The sequence below is a fragment of the Cordyceps militaris genome (genome assembly GCF_000225605.1).
Source record: "Cordyceps militaris CM01 unplaced genomic scaffold CCM_S00005, whole genome shotgun sequence".
Lineage (NCBI taxonomy): Eukaryota > Fungi > Ascomycota > Sordariomycetes > Hypocreales > Cordycipitaceae > Cordyceps > Cordyceps militaris.
The window spans coordinates 101,056-122,804 of record NW_006271973.1 but is presented as its reverse complement, the minus strand read 5'-3'; the positions used below and the strand labels follow the sequence as shown (position 1 = coordinate 122,804).

Here is a 21,749-nt window from a genome sequence, read left to right as displayed (position 1 = left end):
GGTGCAGAGAAGAAGAGCTTCCAACGCTTGATGCTTGATGGCGGACTGAAGCATCACACAGTGGGGCAGGTGGTCCAAGTTGGTCGTGACACCACGTATTCTTATTAGGTAGTCTCGTTAGCAAGCAGAAATACAAAGGGTTGGGCGAATCCAATTCTTGTAATTTATTTCAGTCTGCATTTGTGCAAATTTACCATACTATTGCAGCAGATTGACCCATCCATCATCCACAATGCATAAAACCCTAAAAAGCACTCCGCCAAATCCAGTGTAAATGCAAAAACAGGCAAGAAAATCAAATCCAGCATCGCGCTTCATATTTGCTGGTATATACTCCCAGGTATGCAAACTCATTTCCAAAGGTATCGTCATCCAATCATGCCTGTAGTCATAATCTACTCTTCCTCGTCCTCCTCAATCGGCGCCGGCGTCCGTCGCTCGGTTCGCCTCTTGGGTCGGCGATGTCGGGAGCTGCTAATATTGCTTGCCGAGTCATCTGGCATAATGTCGTACTCCTCGAACCATTCGTCATCGCTAGCGGCCTCTCCTTCGCTACTTGGTGCCCACGACGCCCGCTCCTGTCCTGCGCCAGGCGTCGGGGTCTGCGCAGGCAGGACGTCCACTCTTCGTCGGCTTTGCAGACTCTGCATCAGGCCAGCACCGCGCTGTCGCAAAGCTGTGCGCACCACCTCGGCCTGATGATGAAGCTTCTCAAAAGCGTCTTCCAAACTTTCCATGCCTTGGTAAATCTCGCGCTCCATTTCCGCAATGGCCGCCATCTCCATCTCTTCGTCGTTGGATACTGCTTGTCGACCGCCCGGCCCAACTGAGCTAGTACTGATGAAAGACGCAGGGGTGGTCCCGCGCGAGAACGGAGTTGGTCCACGTGAGCTCATGGCGGAGGAGCTGCGCGGGCCGGGGCTCATCGTGCTGCGGCTAGCAAAGTACCCGTGTGCTGGTGTCTGGGATCTGGACTCCAGGCCCGGGGTTGTGATTTGGTCATCAACGTCAGCCCCGGACCACAAGAACCCATCGAATCGGCCAGAGGTAAGAATCTCCCATTCCGAGTTATTAATGTTGGAAAGGGTTACAAGCAGATCGTGTGTATGCGGATTCTTGATCAAAAAGGTGACACTTTCGGCATCACGTGGAGCCTGCTGCAGTCGATACAGGCGCTGGAGCGAAAGACCGGTCTTGACCACAAAGTCATTTCGTTGGCGGAGCATGGGTGTTGGTGCTCTCGTGGCCGGCTTAAGCTCGCGAGCCCCAGACAATAAAGCGTTAAAGTATGGGCGATCATCATCGTCCAAATTGGTCAGGATGGCAAACGCAAGGGTTTCATCGTCCACTTCCTGGGGTGGCGGGGTCGGTGTCTCTGCTGTGCTGTGCAGCCATTTGTCAACGGCCGACCTGACCTTTTTCGTTTGGCGAAGATAGTGCTCTCGGAACTCTTCCGCAATATCAGGATCCAGTTTGATCGGCGATGAAGGCCTCTGCGGCTCTTCTGCTGATATTTCAGCAGCCTTGCTCCCTATCTCGGCGAGATCAAAGGGAGGCCACTGGGGTAATGCGATACGACCGCTTACCCACTCCAATACGTCGCCCCAGGTTAGCCCGCGATGTATGTCGTTGGATCGGTCGCACATGATGCATGCGCATCCATGAGGTGGCAGGTCGCGCGAGAAGATGTTCTCGAGGCGGTCAAGCAGTCGTCTCGCAACGGAGCGATGTCCGGTAGCAACGGCGATGGATCCTTGCTTGTCTATGACTGTGCTGTACTGATCAAGCAGGTTGAAGAAGGGCGCAAATAGTGTATCGGTCCCTGAGAGTGGCGTGCGTGAGCCACGCGCGCCATTTTGAAGGGGCAGCACAGACAAAAAGTGCCGTGATACTGGGCACGAGAGTCCGCCGTTTTGTAGTAGATAGTCGACGCGCGGCATATCGTAGATATCCATAGGAGGCGGGGGTGGTGGAGGCGGTGGAGGAGCTTGTGCTGGCGTGGCCGTCTTTGAGGGAATAGTCGAGTCTAGCCTCTCAGCACCATTTTGGTCATAAAACGGTGACGTGAATTGGGGGCCCTGCGTAGGCGTCCTGGGAGACGAATTCTGTACACTGGATGGCGAGGAGTGACCATCGCGACCCTCAGACCGTCGGACACTTCGTGTCGAGTCCGATCGGCGCGGCGAGTGGCGGGATGAGGAGCTTGACAGTCTTGATTCAGAGGTTCTGAGCTTTTCATGTGATTTGTGGTTTGCAGGCTTGACGTATGTTGCTTGGCTGGAAGAGACGGAGCGGCGACTAATCCTCGACCCTTCTCCATGCCTCGACGCGGACCTGGAAACCGTCGAAGCGGTGGGCTTGTCCTTTGTCCTATCCCGGTCTCTGCTATGGCCCGGACTCCTCTTTGATTCTGATGACTTGCGTTTGTCGGCGGATACATCTGTCTCGGGGGGAGTAGGCGGTCTGGATGATTTCTTGGACCCTGAACCGGTGCGGCTCACATCCTCGGACTTGCGTCGGCGATGGTCGTCGCCCGCATCGGTCGGCTCTGGTGTAGGAATACGCGAGTCTCGGGAGGGCGACGACAGGTTATCTCTGCTGACGACGGCCTCCTTGCTGTGTGCTTTGCTGAATGAGGGGTAAGGCAGGGTCACCCGTTTGCCACCATCGACGAGCGAGGCGGTTAGCAGTGACGAGGCGGCGCCGCGGCCACCCACGTCGCTGAGTGACTTTGTTCGTAGCGAGGACCTGTCATCGCCATCTTCACGGGTCCTGTCTCTGTCCTTTTCTCGCTTCCGGGGGCGCTTGGAGGAGGAGGACACGAGCGAGCCCGCGTCGCCATCCTCACCGCCGACCTTGCTGCGGGACGACTTTGAGGAGCGATGGCGGCGCTCGCGCTCCTTGTCCTTATCCTTGTCCTTGTCCCGCTCTCGGTCACGGTCGGGCTTCCGTTCAGACTTGGGGCGTCGCGGCTTCTCGCGGGGACGGTCGTCTTCGGCAGAGGCGTCGACGTCACGGTCCTTGGCCGGCATGGCTGAGCATCTGGGGCGGGGTGGCCCTGGTGGTTGGGGGAGGGGCGGCCTGGGCAGAGGGTCGGACAGTCGTTCGTGTTGGATGATTCAATATCTTCGGCTTGACGTTTGTTTGCCCAAGGTTATGCGGTAAGACGTCAGAATATGTAGATGGTTAGATGCACCAGGCAGCATGCGGCCGCTCGCACTAGGTGCACAAGTCGGTGGCGGGTGGCAGGGCAGAAAAAGTGGCGGCCCGATGGATGAATGACTCCAGCTGGCTAGGCGCCAACGGCAGCGGCCGTGTGGGGGGTGATTGGGTTGTTGGAGGCTCATTGGCCGTGTCTATTGCGGAATCAGGGGACAACTTAAATTTAGCACTAGACTTGGCAAGGTTGAACGAATGATTTGCACCGCTAAGCGCTGTGTGTCTTTAAATACCTTGTAACGAACGTCCGAACATATTGAGGGGATGGTTCGCTAGCTCTTTGAACGACAGGGGTCGCACGCGCGAGCACACATCACCACCTTGCTCTACACGGTAACTAAATCGGAAACATCTCTGCCGATGATCATAACTGCGACAGTCAAGGCCTTGGTCAACTGTCCAAACATTCCGGAGATGAGACTTTGGGAGAGAGTCGACACAGCTCTGTGGCTGCCACTCAACCAGACTTTGCTGCTTCAGAACGATGTACGTTCTAGATCCTTTTTTTTATTTTCTTGCTTGATACTAGAACATAATTCTTTGTTAATGTCTTTGTTGTTGGCTCGGTCTTGTCCCGGGCAGTCAACAATGAACCTCATATCAGCGTCGCCACATTTTTGCCCAGTTGTGTCCAAAATAAACTAGTTCTAGACGTTTCTAAACTTCTTCTGAACTCGGTCCTATTACCGCATGAGTACTCAATTCATCAACGTTAGCAGTTGGGCCGCAGGTCGAGCTGGGCAGCTTGGCGCGCTGCCTAACGACTTTGATTGACCCCCAACAGCAGAACAAAATACGTCCCACAAGTATGCGTACAAAACCAGTCTTGTCGTCTTGGGCAGGACCATTGTGCTTGGGCGCTAGCATCATCTACTGTAAGAAGCGACACATGCCTCCTCTGCGCGGGAACACAAACCTTGATGCATCTCCGGTCGTGGTACGTAAACGTTGGCACTTTCCAACTGCCACCTCTTTCAAAACTTATTCATCTCTTTGCATCTCATATGCCAAGGTATTGGCACCTCAATCTCTAAAAATCCTTGCAGGTCATATACAACACATGTATGGTACATTTGTGGCTCTTGGGGACGATGGCGAAGCTGTGATTGTGCCATTGGTTGGCCAAGTCGGGGGGCAATCGGATCTTGTGGCCTTTGCTGCGTGTGGCCAGAGACAAACTTGACTTGGTTAAGATGAGTGGCCTGTTGAAACGTCATCGATCATTCAACGTCCACGGTATGACGCGAGTGGTGAGTGACACAGCAGATCCGACTCTGCGTCGGCTGCCGTGCCTCGGGCGGCTCACGAGCGGTCCATCATTCCGGGACAGTGACAGGACAGTTTAAGTTGTCAAAGGTATGTACGACGTGATAGCAATCAACTATGCAGAATTTAGTTTCATAAAAGCAAATAGAACAAGTGCAACACATTTACCACCTAAATGCCGGAAGTGGTACCATACCACACGTATATTGTTGGGAGCTGGAGCCGCAACTTCACTGGCCCTTGAAATCGCAAACACTCTCCCCCCCCCAAAATCGAGCTATTAGCGAGGATGGCGCAAGCTATTCGTGCTCTCGCGCGGTGTATGCTAGATGCCGCCGTCGTCGCGTGCGGGGAGTGTAAGCAGCTGATTATCCCTCTCAGAAATCCGGGGTACATAGGGCAGATTAATTCAACGTGTTGATAGCGAATTTATTTGAGGAATTTTTTTAAAGCGCATCCTCTAAACGCCACCGGTGCATTCAGTAGCGAATAGTATCCAAGTACTTTGTGCTCGTGTCCAGGTCTTGTCAAGAATCAGCAGGTAGGTTTGGACACGTACATGCATGCCGGCATCGTGGCAGATCCGCTTACAGATATTGATCTATCCAGATTTTTTTTTGAGTATGTGAGCGAGTTTCATGAGGGAATATTCCATCCACGGCGTCACGGCAGCAGTGACGATCCGCGAGTGACGATCCGCGAGTGACGATCCGCGAGTGACGCCGGCGGCATTTTCTGCAGCAGCGACGATCATTGACGTGGGCTTTTTCAGAACTTGCTTCACCGCGCATCCTTTATATCATATTCTGGGTAAACGAGTTCATTGCAGAGGGTGCCCATCATCACTTATTTGCGGCATTCTTCAGGTGGCGGTTGTCGTGGTGGTGGTGGCTTGCCATGCACTGCGCGAAAGATGCTTCCCTACATAGACTCGTATGCTTGAGCAGCATGTGACAATGCAACGGCGAACCGAAAAGGGTGCTATTCCAATATACAAAGAAGAGGCTGGGACGGCGTTTTGAGTTTATTTTTTACTAATACCGCTGCGCGTCATATTTCTACCGACGAGTGGCAGCAGGACAGCCACACCAATAGCTTTCGATTCAGATCCAGGGCGCGGGCCTCTCTGCCGAGAAGTCACGGCCTGAAAGCAAGGTTCAGCCTCTGATCTCATCGGGAGGGCATTGATCCCAAGCCCAGCCATTTGATTACTAGACGCAAGGTTCACTGGTGCAGGCACACTCTCAGGCTCGCGCAGCTAGGCAACGCACATGTTACCAAACGCCATCCCCGCCTCACTTTGTATGCGTGCCACTATTCGCCTTGCAAAACACTTTCAGCGTTGTACCAAGGTTTTTCTGTATCTATCAAATATGATGCACATGCAGGGCGTGGTCAATCCATCATCAATGACGGTCTCATGTAGACTGGTCCAGGTACATCAGATGGAATGCTGGCAACGGGGTGGCTCCGCGTAATGCGCTCGACTACCAACGTCGCAAATTGTGCATCGGTGCTAACTAGTGCTACTCATCAGCTGATGGAATGGAGAGTGTATCTGCATGCGTGTGTGCTCCGATGTTGATGGGGTTGAAGCGCTAGACGGCCAAGACTGCAACGCTTGGTTTCATTAGCATTGTGCGCCGGGAGAAAGCACCCAGAGGAGCTGAACAGGAGGCATAGGCCCGTTTATTCCCTTGGACGGCAACTAGAGGCAATTCGCAGAATGAAAGAGAAAGAAAAAAACTCAGTTTCTCGGGTGGCTTTGAGCAAAACGGGGTCGGTCCAGACTGGTCCATCGCACGCTCGCCACAACTCCCGGACAACCGCGTCCGCCGTGGCCGAGCCGGTCTGCATAACTATCTAGTCTTGCACCGGCGTGTAGTATAATCGGATACTACTTGTGGGAAAAAAGAAAAGTTGGAAAATTGATTACCTTGGCTCATTGGTGCGATTTCGCCAAGAAGTTGTGTTTGTGGCTATTTTCTCTACGCCGGAAACTCTACATAACCGGGACTAGAAGTGCCATGGTAACGTCATTTTACAAAGAGAAAGCCACCCAGCTTTGGGCTTCAACAACTTGTAGAGCAAAGTTTATAGCTCTGTGATAGCTTAGGCCTCCAGACAGCAAGCAAAGACAACATGTAACTTGTGCTTGGCTCGCACAACCTTTTTTCTGTAGCCGACGCCTCCCTTCCCCCCCCCCCCCCCTTCAAAGCTGTGTGTGTGGTTGTAGCTGTGTCCTCTCTCACCAAACCAATCCGAAGCGAAACGCGAAACGAATTCAGCTCAACAGGCACAAGTTTGCTGTATGGCAGCCACCCTCCAAAACTCCGCCTTTACGAGGAACAGACTTTTTTTTTTTTTTTCTGCGCAAAAAAGGGAGAAAAAAAAATTGTTTCAAAAAACGCCGAGCCCGCTCCTTTATGCGGTTTAGCTGACTTTGCTCACGCCTTCGTTACCAACCGGGAGGGCAACAACGGCCGGATCTAGTCCGAATGGCGCAAAGCGTCAAAGTTTACCTGGGGGCGGCGGATGAGTCTCCCCTTGCGCTTGCTGGTGCCAAAAGAACTAGAACGATGGGCTAAGCAAGTAGTCAGCGAAGAAAGAAAACCCCGTTTCTTTAGTTCGCAGTTGCATTGCTCAGGTACAATAGTGCTTCCCTCTGTGGTCAAGGAGGTACAAGCTTGGGCTTGCAAAGCTGTACTGTTATATGGGCTCGCATGTCAACTACATCATCGGCCTGTCCAAGCGAGTTGTGGCGTTGTCTTTGCATGAATGCAGTGACAGCTGAGATCGGCAACTGGGGCAACGCTGGGTGTGTGTGTGTGTGTCTGTGTGTGTGTGCGTGTTGCCTCCACCAAGGAAATGCTCATTCTATACCCCCCATCCGCTTGCGGAAACTAGGATGGTTACGCCGTTGGAGAATCCCAAGCGATGAACATGATGTGTGGCCAGGGTCTATTCCTCTAGCGTGAACCACCCACCATTCTGTTGCTATATCGAGTTGCTTCCACTGCGATTGGTCGATGCAGCAGACCAGACCATTCCGACATAGAACAAGGTCCTGAGCCCTCTGTGTATGCCGAGCACTAACACCAATTAATAATTTATGCCGGAAGTCTGGCCAGCCTATTCTATATAAGCCTAGCCGTTTCCTGCCTGTGAAAACTTGTCTTCTGGCCGTCTTATCCCATACAAGTTTTGCGGCATCTGATAGTGTAGTCTTCGACCGCTTCCTCACATCACAAAAGACCCCTACTCGTGGATCAAGCACATACCCCATACCAACTACCGACATCATGGCCGGCGTCGTCGTCCAAGATGCCCCGAACCAGCCGGAGCCCGCCATTGACGGCAACGACTACAGCAAGAACAGCCGCGACCACCCCATCCCCAGCCAGTACAAGCACACGCTGACCGTCATGGTCGGCGAGTTCTGCGGCACCTTCATGTTCCTCCTCCTCGCCTTCATCGGCACCCAGGCCGCGCTCGACAACAACAACCCGGAGAACCCCAAGGCCCCCCTGGCCCCCGCCAGCCTCATGTACATTGCCGCCTCGTTTGGCACTGCCCTCACAGTCAACGTGTGGATCTTTTACCGCGTTACCGGCGGCATGTTTAACCCTGCCGTACGTATCTCGTCTTGGATATACAACTACAAGGACAAAAGTACAGAAGAGCTGACAAGCATTGACAGGTGACGCTCGGTCTGGTTCTCGTCGGTGCCGTCTCGCCCCTCCGCGGCGTCCTCGTTGTCGCGACCCAAATCGTCGCCGGCATCGCCGCCGCCGCCGTGGCCGACGGCATCCTCCCCGGTCCCCTCGGCGTCGCCAACACGCTCGGCGACGGCACGAGCATCGTGCGGGGCCTCTTCATCGAAATGTTCCTCACCGCGCAGCTCGTGCTGACCGTCTACTTCCTCGCCGTCGAGAAGCACCGGGCCACCTTTTTGGCCCCCATCGGCATCGGCCTGGCCGTCTTCATCGCCCACATTTGCGGCACCAACTTTACCGGCACCGGCATCAACCCGGCGCGCTCCTTTGGACCCGCCGTCGTCACCAGCTTTGTCGGCTACCACTGGATCTACTGGCTCGGCCCCGTCATGGGCGCCGTCATCGCCTTTCTGCTCTACAGCTTCCTCAAGTGGGTGGATTACGGCAACGCCAACCCGGGCCAGGACGCTGACGATTTGGAAATGGCACGCATTCGCTCGCCCGCGTCGCGGCCGACGACGGGGGAGAAGCGCCCGATGTCGAGGAGCACGGGCAGCACTGCCGTAGTCTAGATTCGCGGGGGTAGTCTGGAGTACGCAAGGGGGTGAATCACACACAAAGGTCGGAGCAAAAGCATAGTAAGAAATTAATAATAATATCGGTTCATATGAATGACTAAATTTCGCCATGCATCGGGTTCCGGATGTGTGAGGGTGTGGGGGTACTGACGCTGATCATCCACGGAAATAGCCTAGTCAGAGTCCTCCGTCGTGAGTTATGGTGATGGGTATGGATACATAACTACTTCGTACGGCCCAAACGGCCGTCGCCATGCTGCTGGCAAAGATGGACAGAAAAATGCACATACACTACACCGGCTGCAAGTGGCCCTATGACCATGGGGACTGAGAGACCAAGAGAAAAGCTGGGTATTGCAGAAGCGGCACGATCCTGCTACCCAAACAACGCGCCTTGCATCATCTCTGAGTCACAAATACAGGTGTTGGCAAGGGCTATCAAGCCTGCAGAGTGAGGCTTGGGTCGAGGTAGCATTGCGGCGCAGACCAGAGTCGCAACCGGACATGCGATGCACAAGGGGCCGGCTTCTTCCAAACGCATACAAAGTATACGAATAAATGAACTTTGGTCCGTATCCGTACTCCGTAGCCGCCTCGTGCTCTCCTGTCTAACTAGTTAGTGACCCTTGTTCACATCCAGACCAGGGGGGCGACCAGCCCACCTTGTCTTGACAGGGTGACGTGCATATGGTGTGATCAAGGGTTCGGCGCTGCCCCCCCTGCCCTGGTCCATCTGGCTCCCAGAGGATCGCGTTGCAGTCCCCGCATCCCGTTCATCCCGACTTTCTCGCCATGATTGGAACATTCGGGCAGTTAAGCGCCCGCATGTTGACAACACCACCGCCACCACCACCAACGACGAGGACGAGGACGAGGACGAGGACGAGGACGAGGACTCGGGCGTCACAAATGGCACCAGGCCTGCCGACGCGGCCCCTTTTCTGGACGCCGCCAATGCCGATGCGTTGACAACATGCAGTCGACTACCCGTCTCGCATGAGGGCAAAGCTTCTCAGCCTGACCGCGGATTCTGGGGCGGACACCTTCTTGTGGTCGCCGCCCCGCGCCCGGAGAAGTTTGCCTGCCGATCTACGGAACGAACCTAGAATTGCGGTGAGGCGGTCCTCCGAATGTAGGGCGCCGAATATGCAGCATCGTCACTTTGCGCATGGTGCAAGGGAATTGCATATCTCCCCCAAACGCTGCGCAACTCGGTTCGCCGGTCTATTGGCCTGGTGTCCTCATATAAGGCAACGGCTTCATCGAATTGTTCGAAAGGGCAGACCCCATAGTTCGGTTTTCGCCCTGGAAGAATGAGCAGATCCTTCCCGTCGTAATACCAAGGGAAAAAAAGGACAATGTCTCGCAACTTCTCTTTCCAGAAATCTTGAGAGAAGAAATGGACGTCGACGTGAGACATGGCGCAAAAGTAAACAGAAATAAAAAGAATCAAGGTTTGCTCGGGCGACATGACTATCGAATAGAAGCCGCCGCTGCTGGCGTGGCCATGCAGCACGCGACTGCATGGCATCGGCGAGACCCTTTTGCAGCCAAGGAGAAAACAGGCACAGGCGAATACCATCTCATGCTCTGAGACATGCTAGATGCAAATGCCCGTCACGATTCACAGTGGCGTGTCTCCTTACATCTGCATGTTTGGGATGATGACATATCCCTCCTCAAACTTCCGATTGGAAGGGGCCTTGACCGATGTTCTGGCGAGGAATTGATCTTGTCTTGAAATTTTCCTGCGTTTCTGGGGTGTCGTACTCATTCCAGGGCATGTCGTATTTAAGGCTCACATGCGCCTACGAGAATGCTTTCTCGCTACTCCTTCTTCTGCCCTGACAAAATTGACAGTTGTGCTTCGCCAGGATTACTCCATCTCTCTGCGTCCATTGTTGATTCTTGCTGGTTTCATGGCCGAACCCCTGTGTGAAACAATGTGCTTCGGTATCATCGAGACACTACCACTCGAAGTCTTTCAGAACATCGTTTCCTACCTCGACATTGGCGACGAAGCCAGGCTCTACTCAACATGCAGTCGCTTACACATCTACGGTGTACCGTTTCTCCTCGAGCCCTTCACACGCAATCAACGTGCCATGTTGTGGGCGCTCCGCCACGATGACGTAGCTCTATTCCAGTGCTGTGTACAAGCTGGCGCACCGCTCAGCGTCGTGACCGTCTTCAAGACCAAGAAGCCGGAGCCCGGCGTCAACAAGACGGGCGAGACCGGCCGCCCGCGTGTGCGCAGCCCCAAACGGCTGTCAACCCTCGCCCTATCCGTGCGCCGCCAGTCTTTACGCATATTCGAGCATCTGCGCGCATGCGGCGTCAGCTTCGAAGGCGTGGCGCCGGCTGCGCTCCAAACTCAACTACGTGCGCTCATGAAGCGACTGGTAAGCCCTGGCCGCCTTGGCACGCTACAGGCGCTCGCTGAGTGCGGATTCCTTTCTTGTATCGAGGCGTATACGGACCGAGACACTGCGTGGCCGTTGTCGCGCGCCATAGTGGCTGGAGCATCCGAAGCGTTGGTGCGGCTTTTCCTTCAAGCTGGCGCCGACGTCAACGCCGCGCATGAGCACCGTCGCTTTGGAAGCATCGCGCCTCTGTCAGCTTCCATATTAACGAGCGATGCCAGCATGAACCAACTCCTGGTGCATCATGGCGCCGCCTACGAGCCATCGACGCTACACTTTCGTCCCGCCACGCGGCCGACCAGACACCCGCTCTTCGCAGCGGTCCGGCGTCTCGCCCAATCGCAAGTCCACGATACCTCGATACTGGAAGACTGTCTTTCCCACGGCTGTTGCCTCAATCGGACGGAGCCACGGGTTTGGGATCGCGGCTTCAACTGGGACTGGCGGCCGCGGCAGCAGTTTAGCACGCCCCTCCTCGAATTCCTAGACGCAATTCCGTCCATGACGGGCACCGCGGCACAGAAACAAGCCACGCTTCAAAACCTCGCTTTCCTGGTAGAGCGGGGTGCCCGGACACCAGCGGCGCCCGACGACGTGCCCGGCACACTGATTCAAGCGACGACGCCGTCATGCCTGGAGTTGCTCATCGACCGCTGGCAGCTAGAGGCGCTCAACAATGACCACTTCTTCGCCATTGTGACGATTCTGGTCGAGGCTGGATGTATGGACGGGGCGATGGGTCGCATCATGCGACGGTACTGCCGGGGGGTGCGCAACCGAGACCCCTTCTTCGCAGCGGCGTGGTGCGGTTGGCGTCGGCTCGTAGACCTGTTCCTCGCACAGCCCGGCGTGGACCCGAGTGCGCTACTTCTGCACCTGCTTGTTGACTCGGGCACCAAGGAGATGGCAGCCGTAGAGCGGCTACTGGTCGCGGCCGTCGACCACCTGCTGGCGCGCGGTGCCGACATCAACGCGTCGGCCTCGCCGCTTGGCAGCTCGGCGCTGCACATGTTGTGCACCGTCTACCAGCACCCGACCCCAGACACCATGTGGTGGCATCGATCACCTTACCAGGAGCCCGTCGTCGAGCACCGCCGCGACCTGCTGCGCCTCATGATGAGCCGTGGCGCTGACCCTCTCCTGCGGTTCCACGGCCGCAACGCGCCGACCGAGCTTGTCCAGTACCTCAACGTTGCTGACCCTTCGACACGCGCCTGGATCAAAAAAGTCGGGAGGACTCTGTGCGAAGGTATGGTAGCCCAGAGAGCCGCCAGAGGGAGCAGGAATGCCCCCTTCCGCAGTGGTTGCAGTAGTATCAATGCGTAGGCAGTCGCGAGCGTGGTATTCGACGGTCCTGTCGCGAAATGCAATGTGAGGTTTGGCGGCATTTTATTCTTGATGGTTCACAAAACAGGTCGAAGGGAGACAAAGTACGATGAGACATACGAGTGAAAGGTATAGCTCTGATGAAGAGGATGGAACGATGTAGAGGAGAAAAACTGGTCGTAGGCGTAGAGCGGGGGAAGTACGTACCTTAAATTTACTTGGGTTCATGGGGCACCTCCTAATAATTGAAGATATGTCAGGTTGATACTAGCCAACACGTCTTTTTTTACGACATTTTTAACCTTTATTTTTCTGTTGTCATCTTTGATTCGGTTCCTGTTTTTTCCCTCTCCCTCGATCAATTTGCAGTCCCTCGCCATCTGCTGCGCCTTGCCAGCTAGCCGCGCCATTGTACAGCGTAGAACCACAGGCGCTCGTGCGATGTTTCGGGTAACATACCTACACACCTTACACCTTGAGACATGCATAATGGGCAAGTCTCTTAACTAGTTTTCGTGCCTAGTTTCCTCAACCCGTGCATACGTGGCGCCAGGGGTTCCTGGCAACCTGGCAAGCCAAATTGGTGGGGTCGATAGATCTACATAGGCTATCTGGTTAGTTACACGACGAGGGCTGAAAGGTATAATACCAGTAGCTCAGGCGAGGCAAGCTGCATTGCATCTGAAACATGGTATTAATAGTTGCTAGCCAGGGATGCATTACTCAAATCCATCTCCGACGCGGTATCAGTTGATTTGTAAGCAGTCTATTTTCGCAGAAACAGTTCAATCGTCCTTCTAGGTGAATGTCATCAAGCTTTCCAAGGTGCCCAGTCATAACATCCATCACATGGTTATATAAAGAAAATGTATATAGTCATTCAAACGCCAGATCTCCAAGATCTTCTATATATGGTCCCGCCTCCTATCCAAAGAAAAAAGATGCAAATGTCAAACCCGCGATGCTTTTGTTTAGAAGCGGTCGAGAAGACCGTTGCTCTCGAGCAAAAGAATAATCTCGTGAACAATGGAGCGAACATTTTGCTTCTCGACATCAACAACAAGGTCCGCCTGGGTGGGGGCCTCGTAGGGGTCATCCACACCAGTGAAACCCTTGATCTGGCCAGCACGAGCAGCCTTGTAGATACCGCGGCGATCAGACTTCTCGCAGTACTCAATAGGGGTGGCGACATGGATGAGGAAGAAGGGACCAGACTTCTCAATGAGTTCGCGGGCCTGCTTACGGGCTTGCTCAAACGGAGCAATGGGGGCGGCAATGACGGCGGCGCCGGCTCTGGTCAGCTCAGAGGCGACGTAGGCGATGCGAGAAATGTTAAGATCGCGGTCAGCACGGCTAAAGCCTAGCTCAGGAGAGAGTTCGGACCGAACAGTCTCGCCGAGAAGCATGGAGACGGGGCGGCCACCCCCCTGGTTGAGGGTAGTCTGGAGAGCGCGGGCAATCTGGTCCTTGCCAGAATTCTGGAATCCAGTCATGAAGACTGTGAAGCCCTTTTCACGGGGAAGAGGGTTCTGCTCGCGAAGGGCCTTAACAACCTCGGGGTAGGAAAACCACTCGGGAATCTCCTTGCCAGTGCGGAGGCGGTTGCGAAGCTCGGTACCCGAGATATTCATGGTGCGAGTACCTTCGGGAATCTCGTTGGCGGGTTGGTACTCGTCACGGTCGGGGAGGTAAATCATCTCCTGGAACTCGACCATCTTGATGCCGAGCTCCTCCTGGTACTGCTGAACCAGGGTTTGGGCATCATAAGGACCGTAGTGGTCCTTGCCGTTCTTGTTCTTGCCAGGCCCGGCGTGGTCGCGACCGACGATGAAATGGGTAGAGCCATGGTTTTTGCGAATGATGGCGTGCCAGAGAGCCTCGCGAGGACCACCCATGCGCATGGCAAGGGGGAGAAGAGCGAGAGCAGCCATGCCGTTGGGGTATCTGGCAATGAGGGCCTTGTAGACACGAACACGCGTGAAGTGATCAATGTCACCGGGCTTGGTCATACCGACAACGGGGTGGATGAGGACGTTGGCCTGCTGGGAGCGGGCGGCGCGGACCGTCAACTCGCGGTGAGCACGGTGCATGGGGTTACGAGTCTGGAAAGCAACGACCTTTTGCCATCCGAGCTTGCTGAAGTGGGAGCGGAGCTCGGCGGGAGTGACTATTTAGTTAGCTTAGGTACAGAAGTAGAGAGAGAAAACCGTGACATACAGCGCAGATCGAGGAAGTCGTAGTGCTCGAGACGGTTGATGGCCTCGAGCTTGCCACCGACGTAGAATTCCTTGGCGGTGCTGAAGAGGTGCTTGATCCCAGGATGGGTGTCGTCGTCGCTGCCAAAGACGTTCTTGGCCTCGTTGACCCTGCAATTGTCAGCCGCAGAACCTAATTGTGGCAACATAGAAAGGGAACATACTTGTCAGGGCGGTAGATGTCCTCGATAGTGAGAATGGCGAGGTTGCGATCGTCGCGAGAGTCGCGCAGGGTAATGCGCGCACCAGCCTTGAGGCCAAGCTGGTCAATCTGCTTTTGGTCGACATCGAGGGTGATGGGCATGCTGAAGAGCAGGCCGCTAGCAAGGCGGTTGTCCTTGACGACGCTGTAAACGGCAAGGTTAGCAATAGAAAACAACCTGGCGTGGGCTGAAGAAGAGTCTCACCCGTTGTAGTCCTGCTCGGTCATGAAGCCTGTGAAATGATGTCAGCGGGGTACTGGACAGCGCGGCGCGGCTTGGCCTACCCTCGAGGGGAGAGAAACCGCCATTGAGAATAAGTTCGAGGTCGCAAAGGTGGCGCTCAGTGAGGACAAGAGCGGGTAGAGTCTCGGACTCGGCGAGAAGCTCAGTCTGGCGCGGGAGATCGCGGGCGAAGAGGTCCTTGAGGACGCCGCCGTGGGGAGTATTGGCCATGGTGATGTAATTATGGAGGCAGTGGAGGGGACGGAGGAGAGGATTTGGTCGAGTTGAGACTGCCACAAAGATTCGACCGACTCGAGGAGAAGATGCGACACAGAGAAGCGGGTGAAGAGAAGAGAGAGGGTTGAGGCAGGAGAACGACGAGGTGGAAAAAAATTAAATAGGCTTTGGCGAGGTCCCGAAACTATCAGCGGCGAAAAAAATAGCAGCGCGGTCCGGAGATGCAATCGTTAGTGCGGCTTAAGAGTCCGCAGTTGGCAATCACGCAATCGTGGGGCTCCGGACCGTCGAGGAACTTGCTAGTCAGGTCGGAGGGCGGACAAGGAAGAGGCAGAAGTGTTAAGTAAGTGTTGATGGTTTAGTATAGTTTATTAAAAAAGGACAAGAATCAAGTAGAGCGGGTCGTGATGATTGTCACGAGAAGGGAAGCGGAAGCAGATGACGAGGAAAGAGCGTGGTATTAATACTGACAGTCGCACCTTCCCTTCGAACCCCGAAGTAGTTATTGTACACAATCCTAGCTCTCTTGCTGCAGCCACCACTTGGATGCGTGTCACAGGCTTGCTGTACCTGACGATACTGTGATCATGTACAGGTACTTCCAGTCACACCCCCACGTCGGACTTGTCTCAGCGACGACAGTGCGCCATTTCGGGTGCAGAATAGCAATAAAAACTGCTCAGATCAGGATCTGAAAGATGGGGAATCGCTACTTAGGTAGTTACATATGTAGGTAGCCAAGGGGAATACATGACCTGGCAAACTGTGGTTGTGTTGTTTGTTCACTACGTCCCACCTTGTGAGACGGGCCATGATCATGTACCAGACTTGGGTTGCAAGTATTGATTTCTTGATTCATTTTGTTTGTATAACCAGACAGGTCATCACCCTTGGAGAAGATATATCCAAAACCACAATAGCCAAGACCATGACAGGAAAGCAAGTTGAGCTACGGATTCAATCTGCCCCGTTCAGCGACCCTCCAAGTACCGGTACTTTCGGACCATCGGTCAGACTTTTGCCAGAAAGCCTCGCCATAACGTCAGAGGGGTGGCCCAATCGGGGAAAGCCGTGGACGGCATCTAGTGAGGTCACCGCGCGTACCGATGGTGCAATACCGCCCGACTCCATCTCAGCCTTCAATTATGGCAGACAAACATGACCAGCTTCTAGACAAACCGCCATTGCAAACTCAGACAGCGCAATCACGTCCATTGCTGCTCTTATTTTGCAGGGGCGTTGCTTGGCTGCCGCTGTCGACATTCTTGCCCAGCCTTGCTCACCCCAATCCGACTAAAATATATTCCAGCCCCCAACGCCTTATTCTCGCCTCATCGTGTGCACCATTTCTGCCTCGCTGAGTGTTTTATTTCTCTCAATGAGGTCCCCGCCTTTGGTCTTTTACAGATGCGGTTCAACGCTACCCTTGGAGACCGACCGGCGATTGACCCATGCTAAAGCCTTTCCCCGCCCTCTTTTGTGTCCTTCTTTATCACCCTGTTAACCAAGTACGTCCAATGTATAACCTTGGCCGGCCGTCGGGCCGTGCGGATACCTTGCGGACGGCCGGCGTCGAACTGGAGTCGCCAATTACATGTCCGCACCGTACGCTACCAAATTATAGCCTCCCAAATCTGCAGTTCCCTGTCTTCTTATCCAGAATATTCTAAGGATATATCAGGAATATATAATTAACCAAGGCTGATTACTGTTCGTTGAACATGAAATCATCAGGCATGATGTTCCTGATCGGAGGCTACCAGACACCCACCCGTTCGCTACCCTGTATCCGATCAGTCGTTGAACTAACCAACCGACCAACGGCCAGGCACTAGGCAGAAATGACTGTACCGGGCTGTCATTGGCTTGCCTTTTACTCATTCAAAGCGGTGTACATTGTTCAAGTGCCTTCAATTTTTGGCTCCTTGAAGGGCTCATAAATGTCGGCTGGTGTGTATGTACATAGATAAAGAGAGCTTATCTTTGCCCGCACTTCACGACCTTGACATCTATAGCCAATCATCGTTGTGTTTTATCCCACCTGCTAAATGGCACCTTCGTCTGAAGCTGGCCGAGCATCAAGGAGAGCAAAAGACAGAAAACTACAGCCGGAAAAAAAGAATGATCCTGTTGCTCGGGTTCATCGATGATATTCTGTGTTTCTTGGATCGTTATCGTTATTATTAGTGAGCCTCCACAGGCAAATTAAATAGCATTTGAGGAAATCTAGCGGACAAGGCCCCGCTAAACAGCCCTCCCGCCCGTGTCCACTGAAGCTCAGCTAGGTATGGTAACTACCTAGGAGGTTAGGTACCTAGGTGGTGCCTCACCTTATCGCTGTGTACTCCCTGTGACTTTGAAGTCCTTTTCGCCTTCATTCCGAATCAACATTCTACCTGTTTTCTGGGAAAGGAGCCAACACAAACTAGGTAATCTGTACTGCCAGGAAATAATCCTCTGTTGCCAAGGTAGCAGGGCGCATTGGTACCTACCTCGATAGAGACTAGCGCCGCCTGAGCATGACCTTGGCCCATTCTCGCTTCAACTTTGTTTGACATCTCGCATCATCCAAACATTTTTGCCATTACAACTCCGGCCTTGGCTTGAACTCTGCATCAAAGCAACGTCTTGTAACGTCTGCCTCGCTGCTTTCCTCCCCCGGAATCATCATCAACCATCCCAGAAAATACCAGCGGCCAACCCTGCCTTGCTCGTTGCGCTGCCTGCACCCCGTGCACTTAATTAGTGGGCTTGGGCACCTCTTGGCTTGCACCATCCCAATACGAACCTGATGAAACACCAGCAGCGTTTTCATCTCTTGACAAGCAAGCCCATCTGCTGAAGTGTCGCCGCGTCAATCTTCCATGCCATAAGCTGCTCGCATTAACACCACTTCTAACGCTCCTCTGCCGTATTCGACAACGCCCATCGCCTCCGGATCGATCGCCATTCCAGTACGAGAGCCTCCAATAATACCCGCACCCGAGCGTGCGGCTCGCCGATCGCAGCAGAGATGCTCGTCGAAACCAGACCAGGGCGGTTCTTGACCAGCCGAATTCTCCTGCTCGCTTCTCTTTTCGCCCTCATGCCAGCCGCCGCTGCCGACGAATCCAAGGTCATCCAGGGCTACGACTTCAATGGCGCCATCCAGAAACTCGACATTGCCCCCCAACCCTCCCTCTACTCGGGCGGCTTCGCAGATTGCCTCCGCGGCGGCAGTTTATTCAACTTTTCCATCTTTGATGTCGCCTATTATAGCGGCAAGAATGGCCAGACCATCTTCTTCCATCTCGATGGAGCTAGTAATATTCGAAAGGAGTCGCTCGCCCTCCATCTGTCAATTCAAGCCTACGGCGAGACGCGATTCAACATGACGTACGATCCTTGCAAAGCGCACATGGACACATTATGTCCCCTCACCTCAGATAATCGCATCAGCGCCTTTGCCGTTGTTCCGCTCTCGGCAGATGAGGTCGCTGGCCTGCCCCAAGTCATCATGAACATTCCCGATTTTGAGGGGTTTGCGCGTATCCAAATCTTTGCCAACTCGACACAGACCGAGATTGGCTGTTTCCAGGCCGTCATATCAAACGGAAAGACGTTATCGCAGCCCGACGCAATCGGAACTACCTTGGGTATCTTTGTCATTGCCGCTATGCTCTCCTCCTTCGTCACCGCCGTCTATGGCATCAGCATTCCGCATATGCGCATGCACTACGCCCACTCGTTTTCTGTCCTCATCGTCTTCGAGACCTTTCAATACATATTCTTCTCTGGTGCACTCTCTGTCAATTGGCCCAGCGTGCTACCGGCCTGGTGGAGTAACTTTGCCTGGCCCTCGGGCATGTTTGCCACGCATGGCCTCGTTCGTTCCATCAGTTCTTTTACAGGCAACGTCGTCAGCGTGACCCAAGTTGGAGGTGCCGGATCCGTACCCATCAACAATAACGGAGGCTTGACACAGCAGATCTATGGACGCGCAGACGCTCAGACAGGAGAGAAGCCTTCACCAATTAGCGACCTAGATAGCTACGCCTGGGGTGGCGAGCCCAATACACCTGGGATGCCCATGCCAGGTACCTGGCCCGGTCTTCCTGGAACACTTTCCGAGCTCAATATCCCACCGGCAGAGGCCTTCACCTTGGCCCTGATCTGGTTCATGGCCATGCTTGGCCTCGTCATGGTGCTGATGGTGCTGTTCAAGTTCACACTGGACATATTGATCAGATTCAAGGTGCTAAAAACCGATGGCTTCAACTACTTCCGCAGCCACCTTGGCGGATATCTCGCATCTGCCCTACTGCGCACTTGCTTCATTGGCTTCTTTGTTATGACTACTCTTGCCATGTATCAATTCTCTCTCCGTGGCCCGGACGGACCAACCGCTATTGCTGCCATTGTCTTTTTACTTTTCTTGATTGGAATTGGAGGCTCAGCTGCCTATGCCTGCTACTTTCGGCTTCGACATGGCAAGTACTCTACCGCACCCGATGCTATTCGATTCGAAAGCGCGAAGCTCTTTAAGAAGGTCCCGTTCGTGTCTGCCGTTCGAAATAGTGAGCGCGCCGAACAAGAGACGGCCGAGCAACACCGCTTATACGCCTCTGTGCCCATCACCAGGATCGTCTATACCGACGACGACCCGAATCGCCCGACTGTTCACCAAGACGCGGGTTTCATCAAGCGATTCGGCTGGCTCTCTGGTCGCTATCGTCGCACTCGCTGGTGGTATTTTGCCGTCTATCTCGGATATCAGTTTGTTCGTGCATGCTTCCTGGGCGGAGGTGCTCGCACGCCATTGGCCCAAGTTTTTGGACTTTTTCTATTTGAGATTATTGCCTCGGTCGTCATCATCAAATTAGCGGCATTTGAGGGCTCTCGCAACTCGGTAGTCGCTGTTTGGATGATGTCGATTGCAAAAGTCATCACAACTGGCCTGTCCATTGCCTTTATTGCCGAATACAACTTGAACCGAATTGGCGCCACCGCGATTGGTCTCATTATTGTTGTGGTGCAGGCTTTCCTTGCAGTCGTTGTTCTAATACTTGCTGCACTGGGCATCATGTCGTCCTGGATGTCGCTGTCGCGCAACAAGGAAGAATTCACAGAACCGTTTGTCGATATGCGTGTCAAGTACTTTGAACATATGCAGAAGCGCACCGATGACCTACCTGCACCGCCCAAGCCAGAGGAGACGGAACCAGAGCCTACGGAGCCTGGCTTCAACGTACGCACTGTTCGGCGAGCTCCCAAGATTGAGGATGAGGATGAGCTAGGAGAAATGTCGGGCCCGCAGCCCGGATTCACGGGACAGGCTGTTGGTGGTGGTCAGCGAAGTCGCGCAAACAGCGCGAGCTCGCGCTACTCTACTAGCAGCATCCCCCGCGCGGCTCGTGTTCATCGAGCCTCGTGGAGCTCCAAGGAATTTGCGCAGATGCAGTCTGAAATGATGAGCCGACCTGAAACCCAAAGAGGTACTCATTCTAGGAGCAACTCGCAACGCATGTCGTCGACAAGCATTGCTGCTCTTTTGGCTGCCGACTCACCGGGCACGAGCACGCCCAGTCGAAGACCGATGACTCCGACGCGCGAGTCCTCAGAAGATGTGAGGGATAATTCGGAAATTACAACGTCTGAGACGACGCCCACGAAGCACAACGACGAACAACTCGACGAGGAAAAGATGGAGGCGGCTCAACTCTCGGAGAAGACGGGGAAGCAGGCTGAGAATGAGGAGGCATCCGAGGCCCCCATTGAGATCGAGCCTGCAGCGAATGCCGAGAAAGCAACAAATGACAAGGCCGATTTATAAAGACGGCAGCACACATTAATAATGTTGGGTTAGAGATTGTCCCTTGCCTGTATATGTTTTGCAGGGACATGAGCATGAAGTTTTTCGTCAGCGCATATTTACTCCATTTGGCCTTTTGGCGTTTTTGTATTGGTCTGGTCGCAGCGGCACTTGTCGCTGCTCATTTTAGCATTGCTGCATGTCCGCCAACATGTTACATAAGATTTCCCCGAATATTAATTGGACTGGTTGCAATGATTACACCTCTGTTGACTGCCTTTTCACCCACTTGGTCTATGCACTGAGCGACGTTGCCGGGGTGCCGTGTTGATGATGAGGACTGACCCCAAACAAAACTTGCAATCACACAGTCACTCTCCTCAAGGGCTGTTTGGCGTACGGTATACAACGGCTGAAATGAAGCAGTTTTGCATGATTTAGAACCAACAGCGACACATGGTAGAAATAGAGGCGCTGCTGCTTGTCATTTGTAGAGCATATATGACGGATGGT

The 21,749-nt window shown here is 54.0% G+C and overlaps 6 protein-coding genes across 6 annotated transcripts; 3 read left to right on the top strand and 3 right to left on the bottom strand.

The window, feature by feature from the left end:
- Positions 1 to 395: 395 nt before the first annotated feature.
- Positions 396 to 3,032, bottom strand: CCM_06438 (5-Methylcytosine G/T mismatch-specific DNA glycosylase, putative; the record flags this gene model as incomplete). Its single annotated transcript, XM_006671579.1, has 1 exon — positions 396 to 3,032. One exon carries the CDS (start codon positions 3,030 to 3,032, stop codon positions 396 to 398), a length of 2,637 nt encoding a protein of 878 aa, XP_006671642.1.
- A 2,054-nt stretch (positions 3,033 to 5,086) lies between these two features.
- CCM_06437 (uncharacterized protein) lies at positions 5,087 to 5,689 on the bottom strand (the record flags this gene model as incomplete). Its single annotated transcript, XM_006671578.1, has 2 exons — positions 5,087 to 5,277; positions 5,521 to 5,689. The coding sequence occupies 2 exons, from the start codon at positions 5,687 to 5,689 to the stop codon at positions 5,087 to 5,089; spliced, it is 360 nt and encodes a 119-aa protein (XP_006671641.1).
- Positions 5,690 to 9,288: 3,599 nt separating this feature from the next.
- CCM_06436 (uncharacterized protein) lies at positions 9,289 to 9,885 on the top strand (the record flags this gene model as incomplete). The annotated part of the gene is made up of 2 exons (XM_006671577.1): positions 9,289 to 9,394; positions 9,593 to 9,885. The coding sequence occupies 2 exons, from the start codon at positions 9,289 to 9,291 to the stop codon at positions 9,883 to 9,885; spliced, it is 399 nt and encodes a 132-aa protein (XP_006671640.1).
- Positions 9,886 to 10,581: 696 nt separating this feature from the next.
- CCM_06435 (ankyrin repeat-containing domain) lies at positions 10,582 to 12,654 on the top strand (the record flags this gene model as incomplete). Its single annotated transcript, XM_006671576.1, has 2 exons — positions 10,582 to 12,451; positions 12,533 to 12,654. The coding sequence occupies 2 exons, from the start codon at positions 10,582 to 10,584 to the stop codon at positions 12,652 to 12,654; spliced, it is 1,992 nt and encodes a 663-aa protein (XP_006671639.1).
- Positions 12,655 to 13,499: 845 nt separating this feature from the next.
- On the bottom strand, positions 13,500 to 15,439 carry CCM_06434 (sulfate adenylyltransferase; the record flags this gene model as incomplete). The annotated part of the gene is made up of 5 exons (XM_006671575.1): positions 13,500 to 14,695; positions 14,746 to 14,894; positions 14,948 to 15,130; positions 15,191 to 15,218; positions 15,271 to 15,439. 5 exons carry the CDS (start codon positions 15,437 to 15,439, stop codon positions 13,500 to 13,502), a joined length of 1,725 nt encoding a protein of 574 aa, XP_006671638.1.
- Positions 15,440 to 18,530: 3,091 nt separating this feature from the next.
- Positions 18,531 to 21,257, top strand: CCM_06433 (TRP-like ion channel; the record flags this gene model as incomplete). Its single annotated transcript, XM_006671574.1, has 1 exon — positions 18,531 to 21,257. One exon carries the CDS (start codon positions 18,531 to 18,533, stop codon positions 21,255 to 21,257), a length of 2,727 nt encoding a protein of 908 aa, XP_006671637.1.
- Between the last annotated feature and the right edge of the window lie 492 nt (positions 21,258 to 21,749).